Genomic DNA, 20,360 nt, shown 5'->3' on the forward strand with positions numbered 1-20,360 from the left:
ATCACTGGTTCAGTACACTGCAAGTATCTGTTACCAGTAATCATGTCCTTGATTTAGTGGTGGTACACAGAGGGCAAGTTAATTGTGCAATCCAACATGTTATTACTTATTGCAAAAGAAGAGTCTCTTCCAACAACAACTCTTCCAACCTACTTTATTCCTTACTTGTACTCTGTCAATGTGCCCAAATCACATTGTATGCTTGGGACTTGGTCCTAAACAGTGTTGAGTGTCCTCAACTCCCACTACAATAAAATAAGTTGAGGGCACTCAGCCTTTAGTAGGAGCTGCTCTGAATCCAGCAAAGTTGGGTTCAAAGTGAAAATGGCAACAAATATTTTCTCATAAAGAAAATGCTATAAATAAATAAACCTAAGAGCGACTTTAAAAGCATCATGAGGACTACCATTTTATGGCTCCTTAGATATTATGTGGTTCCATTTGATTAATCAAACTGACATGTTTTAATGCCTATGAAAGCAGCTGTTTAACTTCTGACTCAGTTAATCTCTTAAAATTTTTTGTCTGTTCAAAGAAAATTAATAATGGGATGTTAGTTGATTAACTGAAACTAAATATCAACACAGCTAGACTTATGGATAAATGAACTCATCCTTTTAAGGAATGTACAGGGAATTTTCCCATACTGAGGATTCTGATGTCTACAAATGCTACAGAAACAGCCCAGATTCTAGATGGCAACTAACAGTGAGAGTCACAAATATGTTTACAAGAAGAAAAGGAGTACTAGTGGCACCTGAGAGACTAACCAATTTATTTGAGCATAAGCTTTCGTGAGCTATAGTTAACGAGTTATAGCTCACGAAAGCTTATGCTCAAATAAATTGGTTAGTCTCTCAGGTGCCACTAGTACCCCTTTTCTTTTTGCAAATACAGACTAACACGGCTGCTACTGTGAAACCTGTCAAATATGTTTACAGTTTGGTTTAGCTTTGTCTCAGACTGGACATTAAATGAAAGCTTGAATTCTTTTCTACATCTGATTAACTGAAGTTTCCAACAAAGTGACCAAAAAAGAAGGTTAGAATGACCACCAGGATATTATAATTATAAATCAGCACATCTTGTGCAAGTCTTTCCTTTCCCCTGTTGAGAAATACAGATGAAATCATCAGTGTAAAATGGGATTAAATGACCCAACATTTGAAATCGAAGGCCAGTGTATTGCTAAATTTTGTCAAAGATTCTGATTTTAGATTCATTTTAATATTCACTATAACTATAGAAGATTAAATACTTTGAATAATGAGCCAGGAAGCACTAAGTAAACCAAGAAAGGTGTTCTGTAACGTGAACAGGTTAACCTTTTTCTGGTCCCATATTCTGTCTCCTTGAGACCACTTTCCACGTGGATATTTGTTATCTAACATGTACAATACCATCAGCACAGTATCAAAGTGCTAATGTTGGATACCCTTGTAGAAATTACCCTAGTTTCTGAACCCTTTTATGACAGTGTTTTAAACTACATATACATCCATACCTACCCACACAGCTGTTATATCCAATCTTTCCATAGTTGTGTATGTGACAACGAAAAATTAATCATAAAAGGAAATGGAATGAGAAGTTAGATGAAAAAGATTGAATAGGTCCCATCCACTTCCTCTCCCACCTATAGTATATATTTTTTTGTTTTATTTTAAATGTGCCAAATAATGGGACTTCTATCACTCACCTTGATAGCGCAAAAATAGCTAACTACATTAAAAGTGTCATACAGCCACTGCTCAACACCCTTCAACAGGTTAATCTTCTACCCTAAAAATTTTAAATGCTCTCATCTTGACATTAACACAGCAGCTGCATGTGAAAATTGATGTGGCTGATAGGTCCTTGTGGAATAAAAGCTTGCTCACTCAGACAGAAGAAACTCTAATATCTCGGACCTGTTTATCGATAATCCAGTCTTTACTGCTCATTCACTCCGATGCCAAATTCCTGACTAGATCATGGAACAGAAACTCAATGACCCAGAAATAATTTGACAAACTCATTTCACTGAGGATTTTTTTACCCCATTAAACTCGCCCTCCCTCATAATGCTGCTGAAGGCACGGTTAACGTGTTTGAGGCTGGGTAGACTCAGTCTTCCACAATCATATTTAATAGTTTGGATGTTAAAGTAGCACATTAATCCCTTTAGAGAGAGGAGCTATTTTTGACCATTTACTTTTCTTTTCAAAACAAAAAGCCCTCTAAATTAAAAGATTAATCCCTTCACTATATCAAAGTAGGAGAATATGGATAATAGGAAGATCTTAATACTAAGAATATTTGCTTCTCCAATTAAGAATCAGCAACAAGACTTGATCCTGCTCCCACTGCACTCAATGGCAACACTTCCTTTACTTCAATGCTGCAGGATCAGGATCATAGTCAAGACGGCAAAATCTTTTTACTGTCAAATGACTCTCAGTCATTCTGATGTTATTTATCAAACTTTTTATCAGTGCAAAAATTAAAGACATGTATTTTCCCCTCAAACTCATTTAATGCTTTTCCTGTTCAATTAATAATCTTTCCTGCAACTCTCCATCAAAAATGCAGAGCGGTCTTGGGCATCACATTTTGCAATGTCCATGGGCTGATTCCCACAAAGTCCTCCTGATTCTGAACTCTGTCAATATGTCTTCCAGGACTGGATCAGTACTTTTTGCTTTTGGACTAAGTCAAATATATTTTCCCATCTTCCTTACCAAGAGGAAGAAATGAACTACATTATTGTACCGCCTCAGGACACTACTACTCTGAAATGTACTTGAGTCTTTAGCAATATTCATTTTAAGAACAGCAAATTAGTCCTTTAAGCATTCAACCCCCACTGGATTACCTCAAAACCAAATGGTGGAACTTACCAGAAGCATTGCAGAGGTTCCATTTGGCCTGGATAAATGGATAGACATTTCAGGGAACATCCTATCAATGCGGCTGATCACATCATCAACATACCTACCAAACAAAACAAAAAAACCCAAAAATTTTAGAAGTCTATTTATGCCACATATGCACCAATGAAAACAATCACAAACAGACTGTGGTACAGTTTTCAAAATCCATCTTGACAAACCATCCAATAGGTAACAAGCCAGAAGTTTTATTCCAGCCAATGCGTGTAAGGAATGCTGAGGAAAGGAAGAAGAGGTGGATGGCCGATTCCCTCCCCTCTTCCTAATTAGCTACTGCATTTCCAAAGGTGAGAGAATTCCTCCTACTACAGAGCACCTGAAATCAGTAGACTCCATCCATACCTTCACGGCAAAACTCCTCTAGAATTTTCAAGCATTTGTAAGGCTGTGCTCCCAAAATACTTTTTAAGCACTTTTCTGTCACACCACTTGCCATCAGTTACTGGTCAAGGATTGTTCCATGACATTATATAAACTGACTTTGTATTACATTTGTAATAATCACTAATTCAGATATCGTCCTTCCAACTCATCAGTCAGAGTTGGGTGCACTTTATAAGTTTTTTACATTCCATTCAACCATCTATGACACACACCAGCAAAGCTCAATGCAAGAAGAGCAGCAAACTGGAAGATCACTTTGGAGCAATACGAAATGCACACAAAATGCTCACAAATGCAACCTTTGAATAATATGGTAGAATGCAATAGGAAACAGAAGTTCAGCACTGAAATTCTAGCAATGTGATCTCATTGAACTCCATTCATACCAATGACAGCTGTGTTTCCTTAGTAACTAACATACTTCAAAGAGTCACACAGGTTTAATATATTGTGGTAAACAAGGCAACCCAATGTGAAAGCAGAGAGAGGAGCAATAAAGAAATAATTCTAAACTAGATGAGAATAAGTGATTTTTTTCAAAAAATCACTTCACTCTGGCAAAATTATATTGAATATGTGACAACATGTGGGAGCACGAGGTGCCATAAAGTTTAAATTGCCTCTTGTTTGAGAAGACCTACATAATTCATTCGTGGCTTTACAATGCCAGAGTAATATAGCTATTCTGAAGCGTTGGTCCTAAAGATTTTATAGCACCCCACCTACATACACTATTTCAGAAAGCAAACCTTTTGTACTTCATGGAATTTAAATTATAAACACCACAGGAAGGAACTTGTACTTTTTGTCTGTAAGGCACTATGCACACTTATGGTGAATTAAGTAATAATTATTGATAATAAAGATAATATTGCAACCTAACTCCACACTGAAATAATGATGCACAAGTACTATCGTTATAAAGATGAATGCAAACACATATTAAAAATACTCATGAAAATAGTTACTGCTCATGAGTAAAGTCAAAGTTTAGATCCATAACATGAATGTTAAAAATATACATATACGTTCAAAATACAATATCAATTAGACTATTTTGTGTACTAATAACTTTAAAGTATATTTGTAAAAATGAACCGAAATATTTAAAAAAAATCACTTTCGTAACCATCAAGTTGCTTTAAAAAAGTTTTTCAGAGTTCTCATACCTCCATGTTGACTGTTTATTTTTGCAATGGTTGAGCAAATTTATTTTTGATTTTTAAAAAAAATTAGTGTTTTAAAACAAATTCAAATATCTTTTTATATGTACCACAACTCAAAAAAGTTTGAAACAGAAATCTGAGACCATTATTACTAAGTAACAGCCTGGAGGGATTTTTTATATCAAAGTTATAAGCCACTGACAACAAGGGTTTATAGAAAAGCTTAACTCTAGTGGTGTGAACTGTGCCACTGGAATAATAAAAACCCACCATAAAATCTTTGTATTCTGAAAAAGTTAACAAACCCTTTTCAAAGCAGGAAAATACAGGGCATGCTCTCTGGTTCTTTAAGGACAGGATCAGATGGGGTGCTAGTGGGTTGCTCCCGAATGCATCTATAAACAGCATGACTTGCTGAGCTACAAATGGAAGAAGGTATACGTGGACATGTTTTCATGTTAGCACTCACTTAGGCTTTGAAAAGAGTTTTCAGAATATTAGCTAACCACCACAAAAGTGAAAGTAAAACATTTCTGCATCTAAAAACTATTTCTCACGTGGAATTATTTGAACTGTTTAAGGAGGATAAGCAATTTTGAGATTTTGCTTTTTAAACTATGTTTTAAATTATTCTTTTTAGTCTTATTTGTTTAAAAAACCCAAAGGAGTCTTTTCACCGGGGACATTTAAGCTTTGATTGCTATCTTGCAGTAACCCAAATTCACTGCTGGGCATCATCAGTAAGTCAATGGAGTTGTACCTGCTCATGCAATTGGTGAACTCGACCCTCTTATTACAAGTAAAGAGGGGAACTACTGTAACATTTTAACGTAAAAAACTGCTCCATCCTTCCTGTTACAAGGGGGAAGAGGGAAACTAATGGTTTTTATCCATGCAAATGAAATTGACAGTGGAGTCAGAATCAGTGTAAGCAAGGAACATCTTCCTTAAAATGGTGAAAGAGGAGAAACGCATGACAAAGCTCCAAGATAAATAGTATACATATCAACTATATGTATCACTGTCACTTTAAACATTCCTACATCTGATACGTTTCTATTCTAAGCATATGTCTGTGTGACTTGAATCCAGTTACTCCAGACTCTGCAAAAAGCAAATTCAGCTGTCACTTGTGTGTGAAAAAAGAGGTCATTGCTAACCATATGCTAATTAAGAAACATGGAGTTTCTCCTTAACAGATCCGCAATCAATACACATCATAGCCTTGGACACAACAATGCAAATTATTGCAGAATTTAAATAAAAAGCTGTGGCAACAGATTTTGGAGTTTCAGGTGATAATTAAAATTGAATGAAAAATGAATGTTTAGAAGTATTATGCCACTTGTCTGGCATATATAAAGCCAGGCTCACACCAACATTGACATACTCTGTATTTTACTATGTAAGGAAAGTTAAAATAATACTAAATCTTATATCTTTCCTAGAAAAGTTAGTTTTTTCTTTGTTTTTTAAGCACAGATCCAAATCGTAACTAGTCTCTTTAGAATACAACACCACAGTGGTTTGCATTAAAAAGAAGCAATTATTTTACTGTGCTATTATAGCTCACCATGTCATCATATTCCAGATATAGGAAGCCATCCCAGTTTATGAAAAAGTGAATGTACATTAAGATAAACGTTGCCTATTAAATGTATTCTCCCAAACACCACTTGAAACCTCTCTATATTACACTTAGAAAAGGTGAAAACTGAATACACATCAACTCTTGCAATCCACAATCTGATAGGAAAGGTCAGAGGATGGATTAAAAAATGACATTTTAAATATCAGACTTTATAAAATTTAAATACCTTTCCTTAAAAAAAAATCTGTTTAAAGTTAAATTTGAAATTACCACAATCAGCATTAAGGCCTAAACTTCCCAGAACCTATTAACATCATTTAAATAAATAAAAGTACTGCATCAATGGGTATGTCTACACGGCAGTTAGACACCCGCGGCTGGCCTGTGCCAGCTGACTTGGGCTTGCAGTGTTTGGGCTGCGGGGCTGTTTAATTGCAATGTAGATATTACGGCTTGGGCTGCAGCCCGAGTTCTGGCACCTTCCCACCTCACAGGGTCCTAGAGCCTGTGCTGCAGCCAAAGCTCAGATATCTACACTGCAATTAAACAGCCCTGCAGCCCAAACCCTGTGAGCCTGAGTCCGCTGGCACAGGACAGCAACAGGATTTGTAATTGAGGCCTCCTCAAATTCTAATGAGTTAAAGAGCGCTTCTTTTTTAATAAGATACATAATCAGGGGAAAACATCTACCTTTTGAGATCAACTCAAACTATCTAAATTTGTCACAATGCCATGTACTGCATTAAGAATGTATACTATTTTCAGACTTTAGAATTGAGAAAATGGAAGTATTTTCAATTTCACTTGTCCAGAAAAGGTTTTGCCTTAATTATATTTGGGTTCAGTTTAGATAGCAGGTGCAGAAATAACATTTTCTTCATTTGCATTAATTTGTTCAAATTTAAGAAATCGATTGGGTATTGAGAAAGCAGGAAATCTTGCTTCCTCTTCCAATCTATGAATAAAAAACAGGCGGGAGAGGATGAGATCTACTTAATTTAAAAACTTGAGGGGCATGGGGACAGATTTTCAAATGCATTTAAGCACTTAAAGATGCAGATAGGCACCTGATGGGGTTTTAAAATGTTCTCAAGCAGAGGTTAGGCACCTATTCCCATTGATTTCAAGGGGAGTTAGGTGTGTAGGAGCTTTTGAAAAATCCCACTAGGCACCTGTCTGCATCTTTAGGTGCTAAAATACCTTTGAAAATCTGGTCAATGGCAACCAAAATAGTTAATTGACTAACTATGGTTAATATTTTCTTTGTTTGAGGAATCCGTTTTAAATCCAAAATGTACTTTGATAAGCTTTTTCCCCTTATGTATTAGCACATTTAAGGTAGTTTTATTTAACTAATAAAAGCAGTTTTAAAATGCAGTTTTTGTATATTTTTTAATTAATTCCCATTTCCATCTAAATGTTGCTTGACACAAATCCCAAATAAAAAATTATCTAGTAAATAAAAAATACACCATTCACCATTTTCTAACATAATTAAAAATGTAAGAGTCAAGAATTTGAATAAATGCAGGTTATTAAGTTATATAATTGCTTAAATAAATATGTATGGATATACTATTTCTGGTTAGCAAACAGTAGTATCCAATTTAGTGTAAAGGATATATTTGGTTACAAATCAACGTTTTAATGGTTACCAACCATTAAGAACAAATCTTTCTTTAGGAAAATATCTAAGTACAAAAGTCAAAATAAGATGTTAATCAATTATTTAAATCAAGGTTCCCTGATTGCTGATTTAAATCATGATTCAAACTATTAAAATCACTGATTTAAATCAATCCAACTCAAAAGGCCACTTTTCCATGTTGTTTGTTTACTAAAAGACCATTCAAACACAACACTATATGAACCTGTATATACTGTAGGCTTCTCCAAGTTCTCAGGTGTGACTGCTCCTAGGGGTCTCTTACCCCAAACTAGGTCTTTGCACTCCAGACTTGTCCGCCTCAATAGTTCCTTCCTTTGGGACTTACTCTATCCTACTTCCTCAGCTAAGGAGCTACTCCCACCTTTCTTATATTCTACTCTGTCCTGCAGAGGTATTGAATTAGTCTAGAGTTTGAGTTCCCTGCTTCCCACCTCTATAAGGTTAAAGCAGAAGATATTCAACCATTTCCTCATCTCAAGGCCCTACTCTTATACTATTGCCAACAAAGATCCTATACCAAATTCCACACATTCTTATTGTGGGTATGGTATTTAAGCACAGAAAAATATTTGTGGAGTCTATTTTACAAAGCACCATAACACTGATCAAAGGAAAGTTAAAGCTAGTACTAGTAGGATTCCAGAAGACTAGGCAAATGCATTGTCAGTGAACAATACGAAAGCTATCTACAAATAGCAGAAAACCTTATTTTCCAAAATGGAGGCATTGGACAAGGAGATGAACTCTCTTTATGTCCCACTATCCAAGCTCAAGGCTCTCATGCAGAATCATTAAATATGTAATAGGCAAATGGCAAGGGAGGCTGGCCTAGATATACTATTCCATCATTCTTCTATCTCTTTTCCACAGCCTGGATATCATGCTTGTTCTAATTTCCATTGCATTCAGATACCATGTGATGGACACAGATTTGGTATGTGTCAATAACTGATATTTTATAAAGAGCAGAAAATATTGGCGAGAGATTTATTATGGAAAAAAATACATCCTGAATCTTTAAGAGACAATAAATTGGTTTAAAAGAGAATGCCTTTGGTTAAGACAATCAGCCAGAATTGTGAGTCAGGCAGAGGGATGGAAGGCAAATGACATGTGGAGAATCTGCTATTGTATCAATAAACCATCTGATAAATATATGAAAGGGAAGGAAAAGAGAGAACAGCCCTCTGCCCCTCTAAATAGTTCCTCCCTGCACCCCCATTTAGGAAAATGGACAAAAGAGTGAACAACATTAAATCATACCATCTGCATGTACACCACATGATGACGATTTCTTGAGTGAGTCTGATCTGATAAGCCAGGTCTACCAAAAGTAAAGTAGGGCTGTCGATTAATCGCAGTTAACTCATGCGATTAACTCAAAAAAAAAATAATCACACGGTTAAACAATAAAATACCAATTGAAACTTATTAAATATTTTTGGATATTTTTCTACATTTTCACATACATTGATTTCAATTACAACGCAGAATACAAAGAGTACACTGCTGACTTTATATTATTTTTATTACAAATATTTGCTCTGTAAAAATGATAAACAAAAGAAACAGTATTTTTCAGTTCACCTCATACAAGTACTGTAGTGCAATCTCTATCATGAAAGTGCAACTTACAAATGTAGATTTTTTTTTATTACATAACTCCACTCAAAAACAAAACAATGCAAAACTTCAGAGCCTACAAGTCCACTCAGTCCTACTTCTCATTCAGCCAGTCACTAAGATAAACAAGTTTGTTTACAATTTCAGGAGATAATGCTGCCCACTTCTTATTTACTATGTCACCAGAAAGTGAGAACAGGCATTCACATGGGACTTTTGTAGCTGGCTTTGCAAGGTATCTACGTGCCAGATATGCTAAACATTCGTATGCCCATGCTTTGGCCACCATTCCACAGGAGATGCTTCCATGCTGATGACACTCGTTAAAAAAATAGTACATTAATTAAATTTGTGACTGAACTCCTTGGGGGAGAATTGTATGTCTCCGGCTCTATTTTACTTGCATTCTGCCATATATTTCACGTTATAGTAGTCTCGGATGATGACTCAGCACATGTTCATTTTAAGAACACTTTTGCTGCAGATTTGACAAAACACAAAGAAGGTACCAATGTGAGATTTCTAAAGATAGTTACAGCACGGGACCCAACGTTTAAGAATCTGAAGTGCCTTCCAAAATCCGAGAGGAACGAGGTGTTAGGGGGCTTATTCCTTCACCCACTTACTTCCCTGGTCCTTCTCGCATGAACAGAGAGCAACAATACCCAAAGTCCAAAGGTGCAAACAATTCGATGTTTATTGGGGTGAACTTCCAGCAAGCATGATTCCAGTTTCCTTCCTTAGTGTCCCCCTTCCCAGCTCTGACACCACAGAGGCTTACCTGTGTCCCTGTTCCCATTTCCCCCTTTAGCTAAACATGATTCCAATTTCCCCACCCCCATTCCCTGTTCCATTTCCCCCTTTAGCTAAACATGATTCCAATTTCCCCACCCCCATTCCCTGTTCCCATTTCCCGCACCCACACACCCACCTACTTCCTGATTGACTGCAGACTATATAGTAAAACTTGAGTTCTGCTTAGCTATACCTTAACCAATCATTTTCCTGAAATTTAACTAACCAATCCTAACATATTGTAACATGATTATGTAACCAATTATATCCCACCACCTTAATTAGTTTACACCCAGCAAAATTAATTATACAGCAGACAGGAACAATCACAGAACCAGACAGAGATTATACAGACAAACAATAGCAAAGTGGGAACTATAATCACAAAACAATACAGAAGTGAGGATTTCACACCCCAGCTATTGATAAGTGAGTTCTTGCCAGACAGGATGCTATCAAACTAAGTTTCCTTTTACATTTTCTAGGCACTTCCCTTCCTCTGGAGGCGATGGGCATTATCAGGACAGGACTGTATTCCTAACAGCCCAATAGCACCTTATTTCAATGTGACTAGTTTGGGATGTGAGGAGGTGACTGGTCGCTTCCCAGCTTATGGCTGCCTCTATTGCTTAGCCAAAGGCCTTAGCCTAAGCACAGGGCCTCAGACTGTCACAGTAAGAGAAGGACTTTACACTGGCAGACAGTGATTTTGATTCTCTCTTTTATACCTCTATAACTAGCTAAGTGATAAGAATACACCTAAATTCTTAGAGTATAGGCCTTTACAGACAGGCCTGAATATCTATATCCTAACACGACGTGTGGAGCATGCTTTCAGAAGTCTTAAAAGAGCAACACTCTGATGAGGAAACTATAGAACCCAAACCACGAAAAAAGAAAATCAACCTTCTGCTGGTGGCATTTGACTAGGATGATGAAAATGAACATGCGTTGGTCCGCCCTGCTTTGGACTGTTATTGAGCAGAACCCATCATCAGCATGGACGCATGTCTTCTGGAATGGTGGTTGAAGCATGAAGGGACATATGACTCTCTAGCATATCTGGCATATAAATATCTTGCAAAGCCAGCTACAACAGTGCCATGCGAACACCTGTTCTCGCTTTCAGGCGACATTGTGAACAAGAAGCGGGCAGCATTATCTCCCGAAAATGTAAACAAACTTGTTTGTCTGAGTGATTGGCTGAACAAGAAATAGGACTTAGTGGACTTGTAGGCTCTAAAGTTTTACATTGTTTTATTTTATGTATTAAAAAACTGCATTCAAATTCTACATTTGAAGTTCAACTTTTATGATAAACAGATTGTACTACAGTACTTGTATTAGTGAATTGAAAAATACTATTTTTTATTTTTTAAAGTACAAATATTTGAAATAAAAATAAATATAAAGTAAGTGCTGTAGAGAAGTCTAATTCTACTTTTGTGACTGCTATCGTACCAATTCTCAGATCAGAAGGGAAGTATTCTAATATACTTATTATGTTTCTCAACTTTCTCCAGTTTACAGATTCGAAAGCTTCAAGTGCTGATAAACATTGGTTAGAGTCAGTGCTTGAGAAAAATACAAGAGGGAATAGTGGAAAGGAGAAAAAATTATTTGAAATATATTTGATGAAAAATTGGGCATCTTTCAATACAAGGGAAGAGGTCAGAAAATCTGGCGCTTTTGTCACATCGCAGACAGAAAAGAAAAACAGACCAACAGGATTTTTAATTTTCAAATCTTACCAAATCTAATGCACCAGTTGGTCAAATGAAGCTGTAACAACATTTTCTAATGAAGCTGTAACAACAGCTTTTAAACCCTGTTCCCACACCCTAGAAGTTCTCTTTTGGCTTTAAATCAGATTCCCTACCACACACACATTGTATCATGTTTGTCTCCACGTTGGCTTTAGATATATCTTCCAGCTCCTTACACTGCACTTGTCCTCCTTCCTCTTCCCCTGCTATCCCACTCTTCTCAACACTTCTGCACTTCATTCAAACTTAGCTTTTTCATCCAAGAGTAAAGTTGATTTGTTTCTCCATTTAATTTATAAATGGGCCAAATCAGACATATGCTGAAATCAGCGGGAACTTCAAGTTCCCAGCATATCTCAGGCTCATGTCTTGAACTGAGAGCAGTGTGGGACTCCAAACTTCACAACAAAAGGACATTATTCTTTACAAGAATATCTTCAATGGAAAATCCATACTCTAACTGGTGAATACTTATTATTCATTAACATGCATTTAAACATGCAGTAAAATTTGGCAAACAAAATTAGATCTGACTTGGAGTGCTGTGCCCAGATCATCATTATTGCTGGCTGTTTTGTAATACTCTGTTTTCAGGTGGTAGAATAGTTTTCCCATAAACAAGTGCTATATTAACATCGGTGAAATCAAAGACAACCATCTACTTCATAAACATTAGCAGAGACTCCAAAGTTAATTCTAAATGCTATAATCTTTTTGTTTTGTTATAAAAATTCATAAAAATCAGCTCTGGAAAAGGAAAGCAGAGAGTCAAAGTTCTTTGAAAACCTCCCAGTAGTGTTGCCAATAAGCATATAAAAATCATCTAGCCTATATTAGAAGAGCAATGCCTGGAACAGACAGTAGTCACTTCTGAAGCCGTGCCATATGTTATCGCCAAGCCAGTTACAAAATGCTGTTTCTAATACACTAATTAGTTCTGCAGAACACTCAGATACAGTTGTTTGCTAAAAAGATCAGGTTTACAACGTAGGAGTAATTCAGAAGCCAGCTTTGCAGCCACAGCTCCAATAATGCTCTTTGATTCCCTCCTAGCTACCCCACTTCCCCAAAAAGAGAGTAAAAGGGACAAGTAATTCATTATAAAAGCCTTTCAATTCTACATTGGACAGATGGCTTAGTTTTCTAACATGACCTCTTTTTTTTTTTTTTTTTACTGGATTAGATCCAGTGATCCAATGTTAGCGTGATGTTTAGCAGCTCAGGCAAGATTTAAATAGCATTTATCCCACATAGTGTTTAAGATGCATGCTGTTCTTTTTTTCCACTCAATACAAAAATCTAAACATTAAAAATGTTTGTATTGATAATCACTGTTTTGGGGTTGTGGCTGGGACCGAGGGAGAAGGGAGGGAGAACAAATATTACCCAAAACATATTAGGAAAAAAAAAAAAACACATTTGTAAGACTTGTTAAACTCTGAATATCGCTCCACTCCTGCCCAGACAACAGGGTTTAATCATACTTGTAGAGTGGGTGGAAAAGTCTTAAGCATGGGATAAACAAACTGTGCTGCTGTCCTGCTAGAACAGTGATTCAGGGTGTTCTGGAGAGGAAACTCTCCCAAAATAACCACTTGTGTACTAAAGCAACTTTTTTCTTGTTTGTTTAAATTAACTTATTCTTCCAGGTTCTGTTTTTTCATTGATGAAATGTAGTCTAAGTTATATCTTACCAGGCTTCTTTCTCTAAGTCTTTCTTCAGCACTAGTTTTGGTTCCTTTTACTCAGGTTAATCAAACCAGAGTCAGCTTTCAGGCTGAGTAATAACTCAGTGTATCACAAATCACAGCATCTCTTTAGAGCTGTGGGTCAGTATTTATCCAAATAGCTTATACAGCAGCAGGCACCAGATTCTGGTTCATTCAGGGTGCTAGAGATGCTTGATCTCAGACCAGACCAGAGCTAAACCTTCTGCTCTGGACCTCCTGTAATACTTCTCGTAATGCAATCTATGGGGTTGTGGTAGGACAAGATGTCGATGCCTTTAAAAAAAAAAAAAAAAAAAACACACCTGAAAACAGATGGAATCTCTTCTTGGGTCAAGTTCTAAGGCTATCTTGAAGTTCCTCCCTAGATGCCATCAAAGCCACAATTAACAATGTACCCCTCTGCCTATCACTTCAAATCTTAATTGAAATTGGTGAGTCCTGCTCCTCTTTCAATTCTGTGAATAAGCCAGTGTTCTGATAAATCATCCAGCTACTGTTATATTCTACCCACACAGCACTCTACATGCTTTGAGCATGGCTGTCCTTTTGGTGCATTCTTACTCCTTTATATGTAAGTGGTAATTATGTCAACAATAAATCAGCTCATTATAATGTTCATTCTTCTTGTATGTTATACCCCTTCCTCCACCTTGCATCTGTCCTGTCTATTTAAATTGTAAACTCTTCAGGGCAAAGACCACCTATACTGCCCAACATAAAATGGGCCCTGTTTTGGCTGGTATTTAATCATGTTTATTGCAGTATTGCCTAACAACAACAGAATAAGATTTCACACCCACAAGTCATCCTGATTAGCAGATATCCTGGTAAACCAAAAGGTTAGTGAAAAACCACCATTATGTTTACAACACTGCCGCTTCACAAAGAATTTGACATGGAGTACTTCTCGAGGAGACAAGAGAGATACACAACAGGAATAAATCTGGCAAATGCTGTGGTCATGAGCACTATTATATTCAGCACTATATACACTGTAGTGGACCAGCAGATTCCAAAGAGAGTCACAATCCTCCACAGCAGAGCAACAATGTATAGCAGAAGCCTGTAAGTTGATAGCATATGTGCCCTCTGCTCTGTTATCTACAGTGGCTGAAAATTAAACTATTCACTTTGACCTATAAAGGCCTAAAAATGTTTGGGAGCTGGACACCTCAGAGACTGCCTCCATCTTCCAGGATGGGGGCATTTTCACCTAAAGGGTCCATAACTCTGGAACTTAGATCCCCATCCCTGTCTGATTTAGCCTGGATTTACTGGCTTTCAATCTATGCCGTAAGGCTTGTTTATTTTTTCAGTCTTTTTCTGATGAGTGGGCTCACTAAGGAATAAGTTAGTTGAGGAAGTGAACATCTTATTCATGGTGAATTAGATATTTAGTGGACATTCATTCAATAGAATTCTATATTGATTTTTTTTAAAGTAAATATATAATAATCTATACTTTGGTATAGGTACTTTTATTAAATCTAGACAAGTACACAATGAAGTTCAGAATAATAGTTTTAAGGTAAAACTAAATAAGTATTCATAAGAACGCACTGGAGTTTTTAGTATATTCTACCCATTTTCCAACTGCTTTCATCCAAAAGCAACTGAAGAATAGTTTGAGAGTATTAGCAACAGATTTTAAATGGATGGGCCTGATCCTGCAAACCAAACACAGTGCTCGCTACCATAAGTAGTCACTAGACTTCAGACTAACAGTAAGCACTGTACCCAGGTAGTAAATGTATGTGATTTAAGGTTACTGATAGTGGTGGAGTTTTAATTATTACCATTCTGATAAAGAGAATAAGCAGATGTCAGGCATTATGTGTCCTGAAGATACTACTAAAAATAGGAAAACCACAGTTCTAGTGTAATTTTTATACTAATATAATTTATTAATCTTTGGGTGAAAATTATAATTTAATTCCACAGCTATCTGCTGTGCAAGCCTTTGCACGTAGCAAATTCAGCTCCATAGCAGACTTTCCAGCAGTACCCATTAACAATAATTATTAAACCAGTGATCTCTGCCAGTTCTCGTGAAATGACACTGCATGCTCAGATGGGCAGTGGAGAGCGCCTGAAGGGAGATTCAATAAATTCTCACATTGAGAAAGCAACCAGATTTGAAACATTCAATTAGACAGCTGGCATGAGCAGAGGATTCGTGCTTTGAAGATGGAAACACACCTCAGTCCCTTTCCAAAAATTCCAGAAGTTTTTGGCTCTCATCAAAATCTCAATGTCTCTAAAATCCACCCTTCATTTTCTGACTCTTTTGATAAAACCCTTTAGGTATGCCTTGATCATCTTTCATTTCAGCTACTGTAACCTCCTTGCTTCTCTCCTCTTCATTGTTCAGCCTCCTCCAGCTGCTTCAATGCCATCTTCCCCTTTTTTGAATCCCTTCTCTGGGTTCCTTCTCTTTTTCCACATCTTCATTCTCAGAGCAACTCAAGGCGGCTCCTGCCTACATTTCAGCTTGTTTCAAACTATTCCCCCTCTCACACTGCCTAATTCTTTCACTACTCCCTTAAGACTCTAATTCTTGCTGCACCATAGAGGAAAACTGCATTTCTCTCAGGCAGCCAACCCAAGCACATTATTAAGTATCTCTAAAGGAGGACAGGCAGATCATCTGGAGAGACAAACAGAATTTTTTCCCTACGTCAAAAGGACGATTGTGCTGTCTATGATGTCCTGAGGAATCAAGGGAGCAAACTCTGGTCAACCAAACTCCCAGGTCTGGTTGGCACTTAAAAGTTTAACTGTTAAAAGTTTTCCGTTAGGAATGTGAATTTTTATTTTATTTTAATTTTACTAAAATAATTAATCTATTAAAAGTCCTAGTGTGAACACATTGACTTATACCAGTATAAGTTATTCCCCATCCCTTACAGAAATAAGTATATGGTATAAAGCACTTTTACACCAACATAACCAAATCCTCACTGGACGGTGTACTGCTTTAACTGTACAAGTATAGATGAAGTAGTACAACTTTCTATACAGTGTAGACAAGCCCCAATGCAACACATGAACACCAGAACATCCACCCATGCCAGGAACTCCTTGCCGGATCAAAGCCCAAACTGAACTGCAAATTTAAGATGCAGCCATCTTTTCATTTATGTCTCTTCCCGTAGAGCAAGCTCTGAAGAATTTTGCGTCGGTGAACCACACACCACTGAGAATTCTCACTCATTTTTCTTTTACTTTCACAAGATGATGTTTCTGAAGGCCGGGGGGGGGGATGACAGGGCAAATTCAAAAGAAATCTTTTCTGCAGATTTACTTTCTGGCAATATCACCCTCAGTTAAGTAATTTATAAAAATATAACAGTGATGTCAAAAGCACTTTAAAAAAAATGCAGCAAAGACCTGCAAATTTCAAATAGCTGAACCAGCATGCATCTAAAAAGTCAACAGGCTAAACTCCAAACTCTAAGGGGTATGAGTTTTTAATTGTTTCGCTTAGTTTATTTTAGACTCTACACTGCAGGTAGTGATATTTTGGTTGTTAAGGAAAAGATAGCTATGTAAATGTAAGGTAACTATTGTTCTTTGGAATGTAGGTGCAGATGTATATTCCGCTCAGGTGCGCGCACCCAGCGCACTAAAGACACAGAATTTTAACGAACAGTACCTATAGGGGTGGTGCTTGAGCTCTGTGGCCTTAGCCCCTTCCCGGCTACATAAAGGAAGTGCTGGCCTGACTTCTCTCAATTCCTTTGCACAGAAATCCAAGGCCAAAGACTCCAGTGCAGTGGGAGGGTAGTTGATTACACGTCGGCACCAAAATTTTGAATAACAGTTAAGTAGTACAGATATATAACCATCTTTTCTTTTTTGAGTGGTTGGAGATGTGTATTCCACTCAGGTGACTCCCAAGCATTTTCGGTAGATGGTGAGGCTTGGAGTCTATTTAAACAGTGACTGCACAACAGCCTTCCCAAAGTTCATGTCTGATCTAGGTGCCATGGTAATAGCATAATGTCTAGCAAAAGTATGTATGGAAGACCATGGAAGCCAATATTGAGACATTGCTGAGAAATGTGATCGATCATCGCTAAAACTTATGCTCTTGTCAAATGGGCCTGTAATGACTGTGGGGGCATCATCTGAACTACCACATAAGCTGTGGTAATATAGGAAGTTATCCACCTGGAGATCATTTGAGTAGAGACTGGCTAACCTTTCATCCGATCCACACAGCAGACAAAAGTCAACAAGATGAACAAAATGGTTTAGTCCTCTCCAAGTAGACTGCCAAGCACTACCTCACATCTCAGGTATGGAGATGTTGCTAATACACATTTGTGTATAACTCAGGAAAAAATATAGGTAAGTAAATAAATTGGTGAAACTATGACACTACCTTAGACAAGAACTTTGGATGTAGCCTAAAGGACACCTTGTCTTTGAAATAACTGAATATAAGGAGATTCTGCCATTAAGGTCTGTAATTTGCTGATTCTTCTTGCAGATGTTCTAGCCACCAGAAAGGCTCTCTTCTGGGAAAGGAGAGACAACAAGCAGGTTGCTATCAACTTAAACATAGGACCCATAAGGGCAGACAGCAAAGTATGACACCATTTCCTACACCGGTGAACACAGGCAAACAACACCCTTCAGAAATGGAGTTTGAGAAAACCGACTTTCCTTGGATAGGAACATGGAAATCTGAGATCATTGCCAAGTGAACTCTCAAGAAGCTAAGAGCTAGGCCCGGGACTAACTGTAGCAGGCAGTCCAAACTATCCTGAACACAAGCCAATATGGGTTGAAATCCCTTTGATATTGCCCAAATCAAAAAACGCTTCCACTTAGCCAAATAAATGCCTAGTACATGTCTTTCTACTATTTAGCAGGACTTTCCAAACTGCTTCTGAAAATTGCCCTTCCTCTTCATTTAGCCATGATCCATCCATTCTACGAAGTGTAGATTGCCCAGTGTAGGATAGACAACCTGGCCATGAGCTAAATCAGCACGTTGGGCAGGAGAGGAAGAGTCTTGGGAGGCTGAGCCGACAGTCTTAGAACCTGCTTTGGCCAGGCCAGTACAATAAGAATCAGCTTGGCATATTCTATCTTGATTTTGAGAATATCTGATGAATCAGAGGACATGGGGAAAAGGTATACATCAGGTCCACTCTCCAGTTCAGAGAGAAAACATTGGATATGGAACCTGGACCAAGCCCCACTCGGGAACAAAACTGACATTTCTTGTTGTCCTTTGGGCCAAGAAGTTTGATGGAAGGAATGCCTTGTTCCCTGAAAATGGACCTCACTACACTGCTCTTCAGGAACCACTCATGGTTGTCTGAGAAAATCCTACCAGCCAGCTGGTTTTGAGAGTCCAGTAAATGTTGCTGTTGTGGACATGATGTCTTCCTGGCTCCAGAAGTGCCAGGACTTCACTGCTTCCTGACAAACTGATTGGAGCAGGTTCCTCCTTGCTTGTTCACATAATACATTATGGTGGTATCGTCCATGAGTGTGTGAACAATTGCTTTCTGAAGCTGATCCCAAAAGGCCCAACATGCATTATATACTACCTGAAGATCCAGCATATTGATAAGACAGCACGCCTTCTGCTCTGATCACAAACCTTGAACCTTTAACATCCCTAGATGCGCTCCTCAACCTATTGTGGAAGCATTGTGACTACTGTTTGGCTCCATGGAAGATGGGTACAATGAATCCCCTCGTACGCACTGTTCTGATCTGTCCACCAGTGTAGCGAGTCCAATATTTCTGGGGGTACTCAAATAAGTCTGTCCAATGAATGGGAACTGGGACAACAGACCAACCTCCACAACTGAAGATGCTACCTCACATGCTACACCACGTAAGCGGACACGGCCATATGGCCCAGTAGTCTCAGGCATGCTGCTGCTGCTGTTGTTGCTGACTGTGAAAAGACACATTTTCACGGCTGGTGTGGAAAAAAAAAAGCACAGGTGCTCACAAGTCCTTAAAATGAATAACATCTCATCTGTTTTATCAGGAAAAAAAACTGGCCACACTCTGCTGGATATCTGGCACTATTACAGAGTTCTGCAACCACAAGGGCCTTCTGTTCATAACCGCTGATGGCAGAATTCTGCCATCTGCATCAGCTATGTCCAGTGACGACTGAAAAGGCATCATGGAGACCATACGCTTTGTGTAATAAATGCCCTAAACTCCTCTTTAGAGGATTCCGGCAACTTGTCATTGAATTTGGCTATTGAATCCCAATTCACAAAATTATACTTAGACAGTGGAGTTTGCTGGTTTGCAATGCAATTCTGCAAGGAGGAAGTCAAATATATTTTCCTGACCGTGAGATTCAACATCTTTGCTTCCTTGGCCTTTGGCGTAGTCTTGAACCTCCCTTGTTTGACCTCTCTTTGGCTGCTGTCAGGATAAGCAAGTTAGGGGCAGGACATGAATAGAAACGCAACCCCTGCACAGTAACAAAACTTGTCTGTACACTTTGCCATAGGTGTCAAAGAAGCTGGAGTATTCCACAGCAGTGCTTCATTTATGGGGAGAACGACTCTTCCCAGGATTAAAGACTGAAGGGTGTCCATGAATATGCACGTTCCCTTGCACAAAATGAGCCTGCATATGCAAGGCGCTGAAGCCATTTTTCTGAGAGGATCTTTATGCTCCTTAAAATCTCCAGGCACTGGGGAGAAAGACTCCAGCA

The 20,360-nt window shown here is 37.9% G+C and overlaps 1 protein-coding gene across 2 annotated transcripts in view; it reads right to left on the reverse strand.

The window, feature by feature from the left end:
- MED27 (mediator complex subunit 27) overlaps window positions 1-20,360 on the reverse strand; it is a 185,238-nt gene that overhangs the window by 42,839 nt on the left and 122,039 nt on the right. For both annotated transcript variants that reach the window (XM_074974175.1, XM_074974174.1), the window contains exon 4: window positions 2,880-2,973. In XM_074974175.1, the coding sequence (XP_074830276.1) occupies window positions 2,880-2,973 (94 nt within the window). The remainder of the gene's footprint in view (window positions 1-2,879; window positions 2,974-20,360) is intronic.

Source organism: Natator depressus, chromosome 16 (assembly GCF_965152275.1).
Source record: "Natator depressus isolate rNatDep1 chromosome 16, rNatDep2.hap1, whole genome shotgun sequence".
In the NCBI taxonomy this organism is placed as follows: Eukaryota; Metazoa; Chordata; order Testudines; family Cheloniidae; genus Natator; species Natator depressus.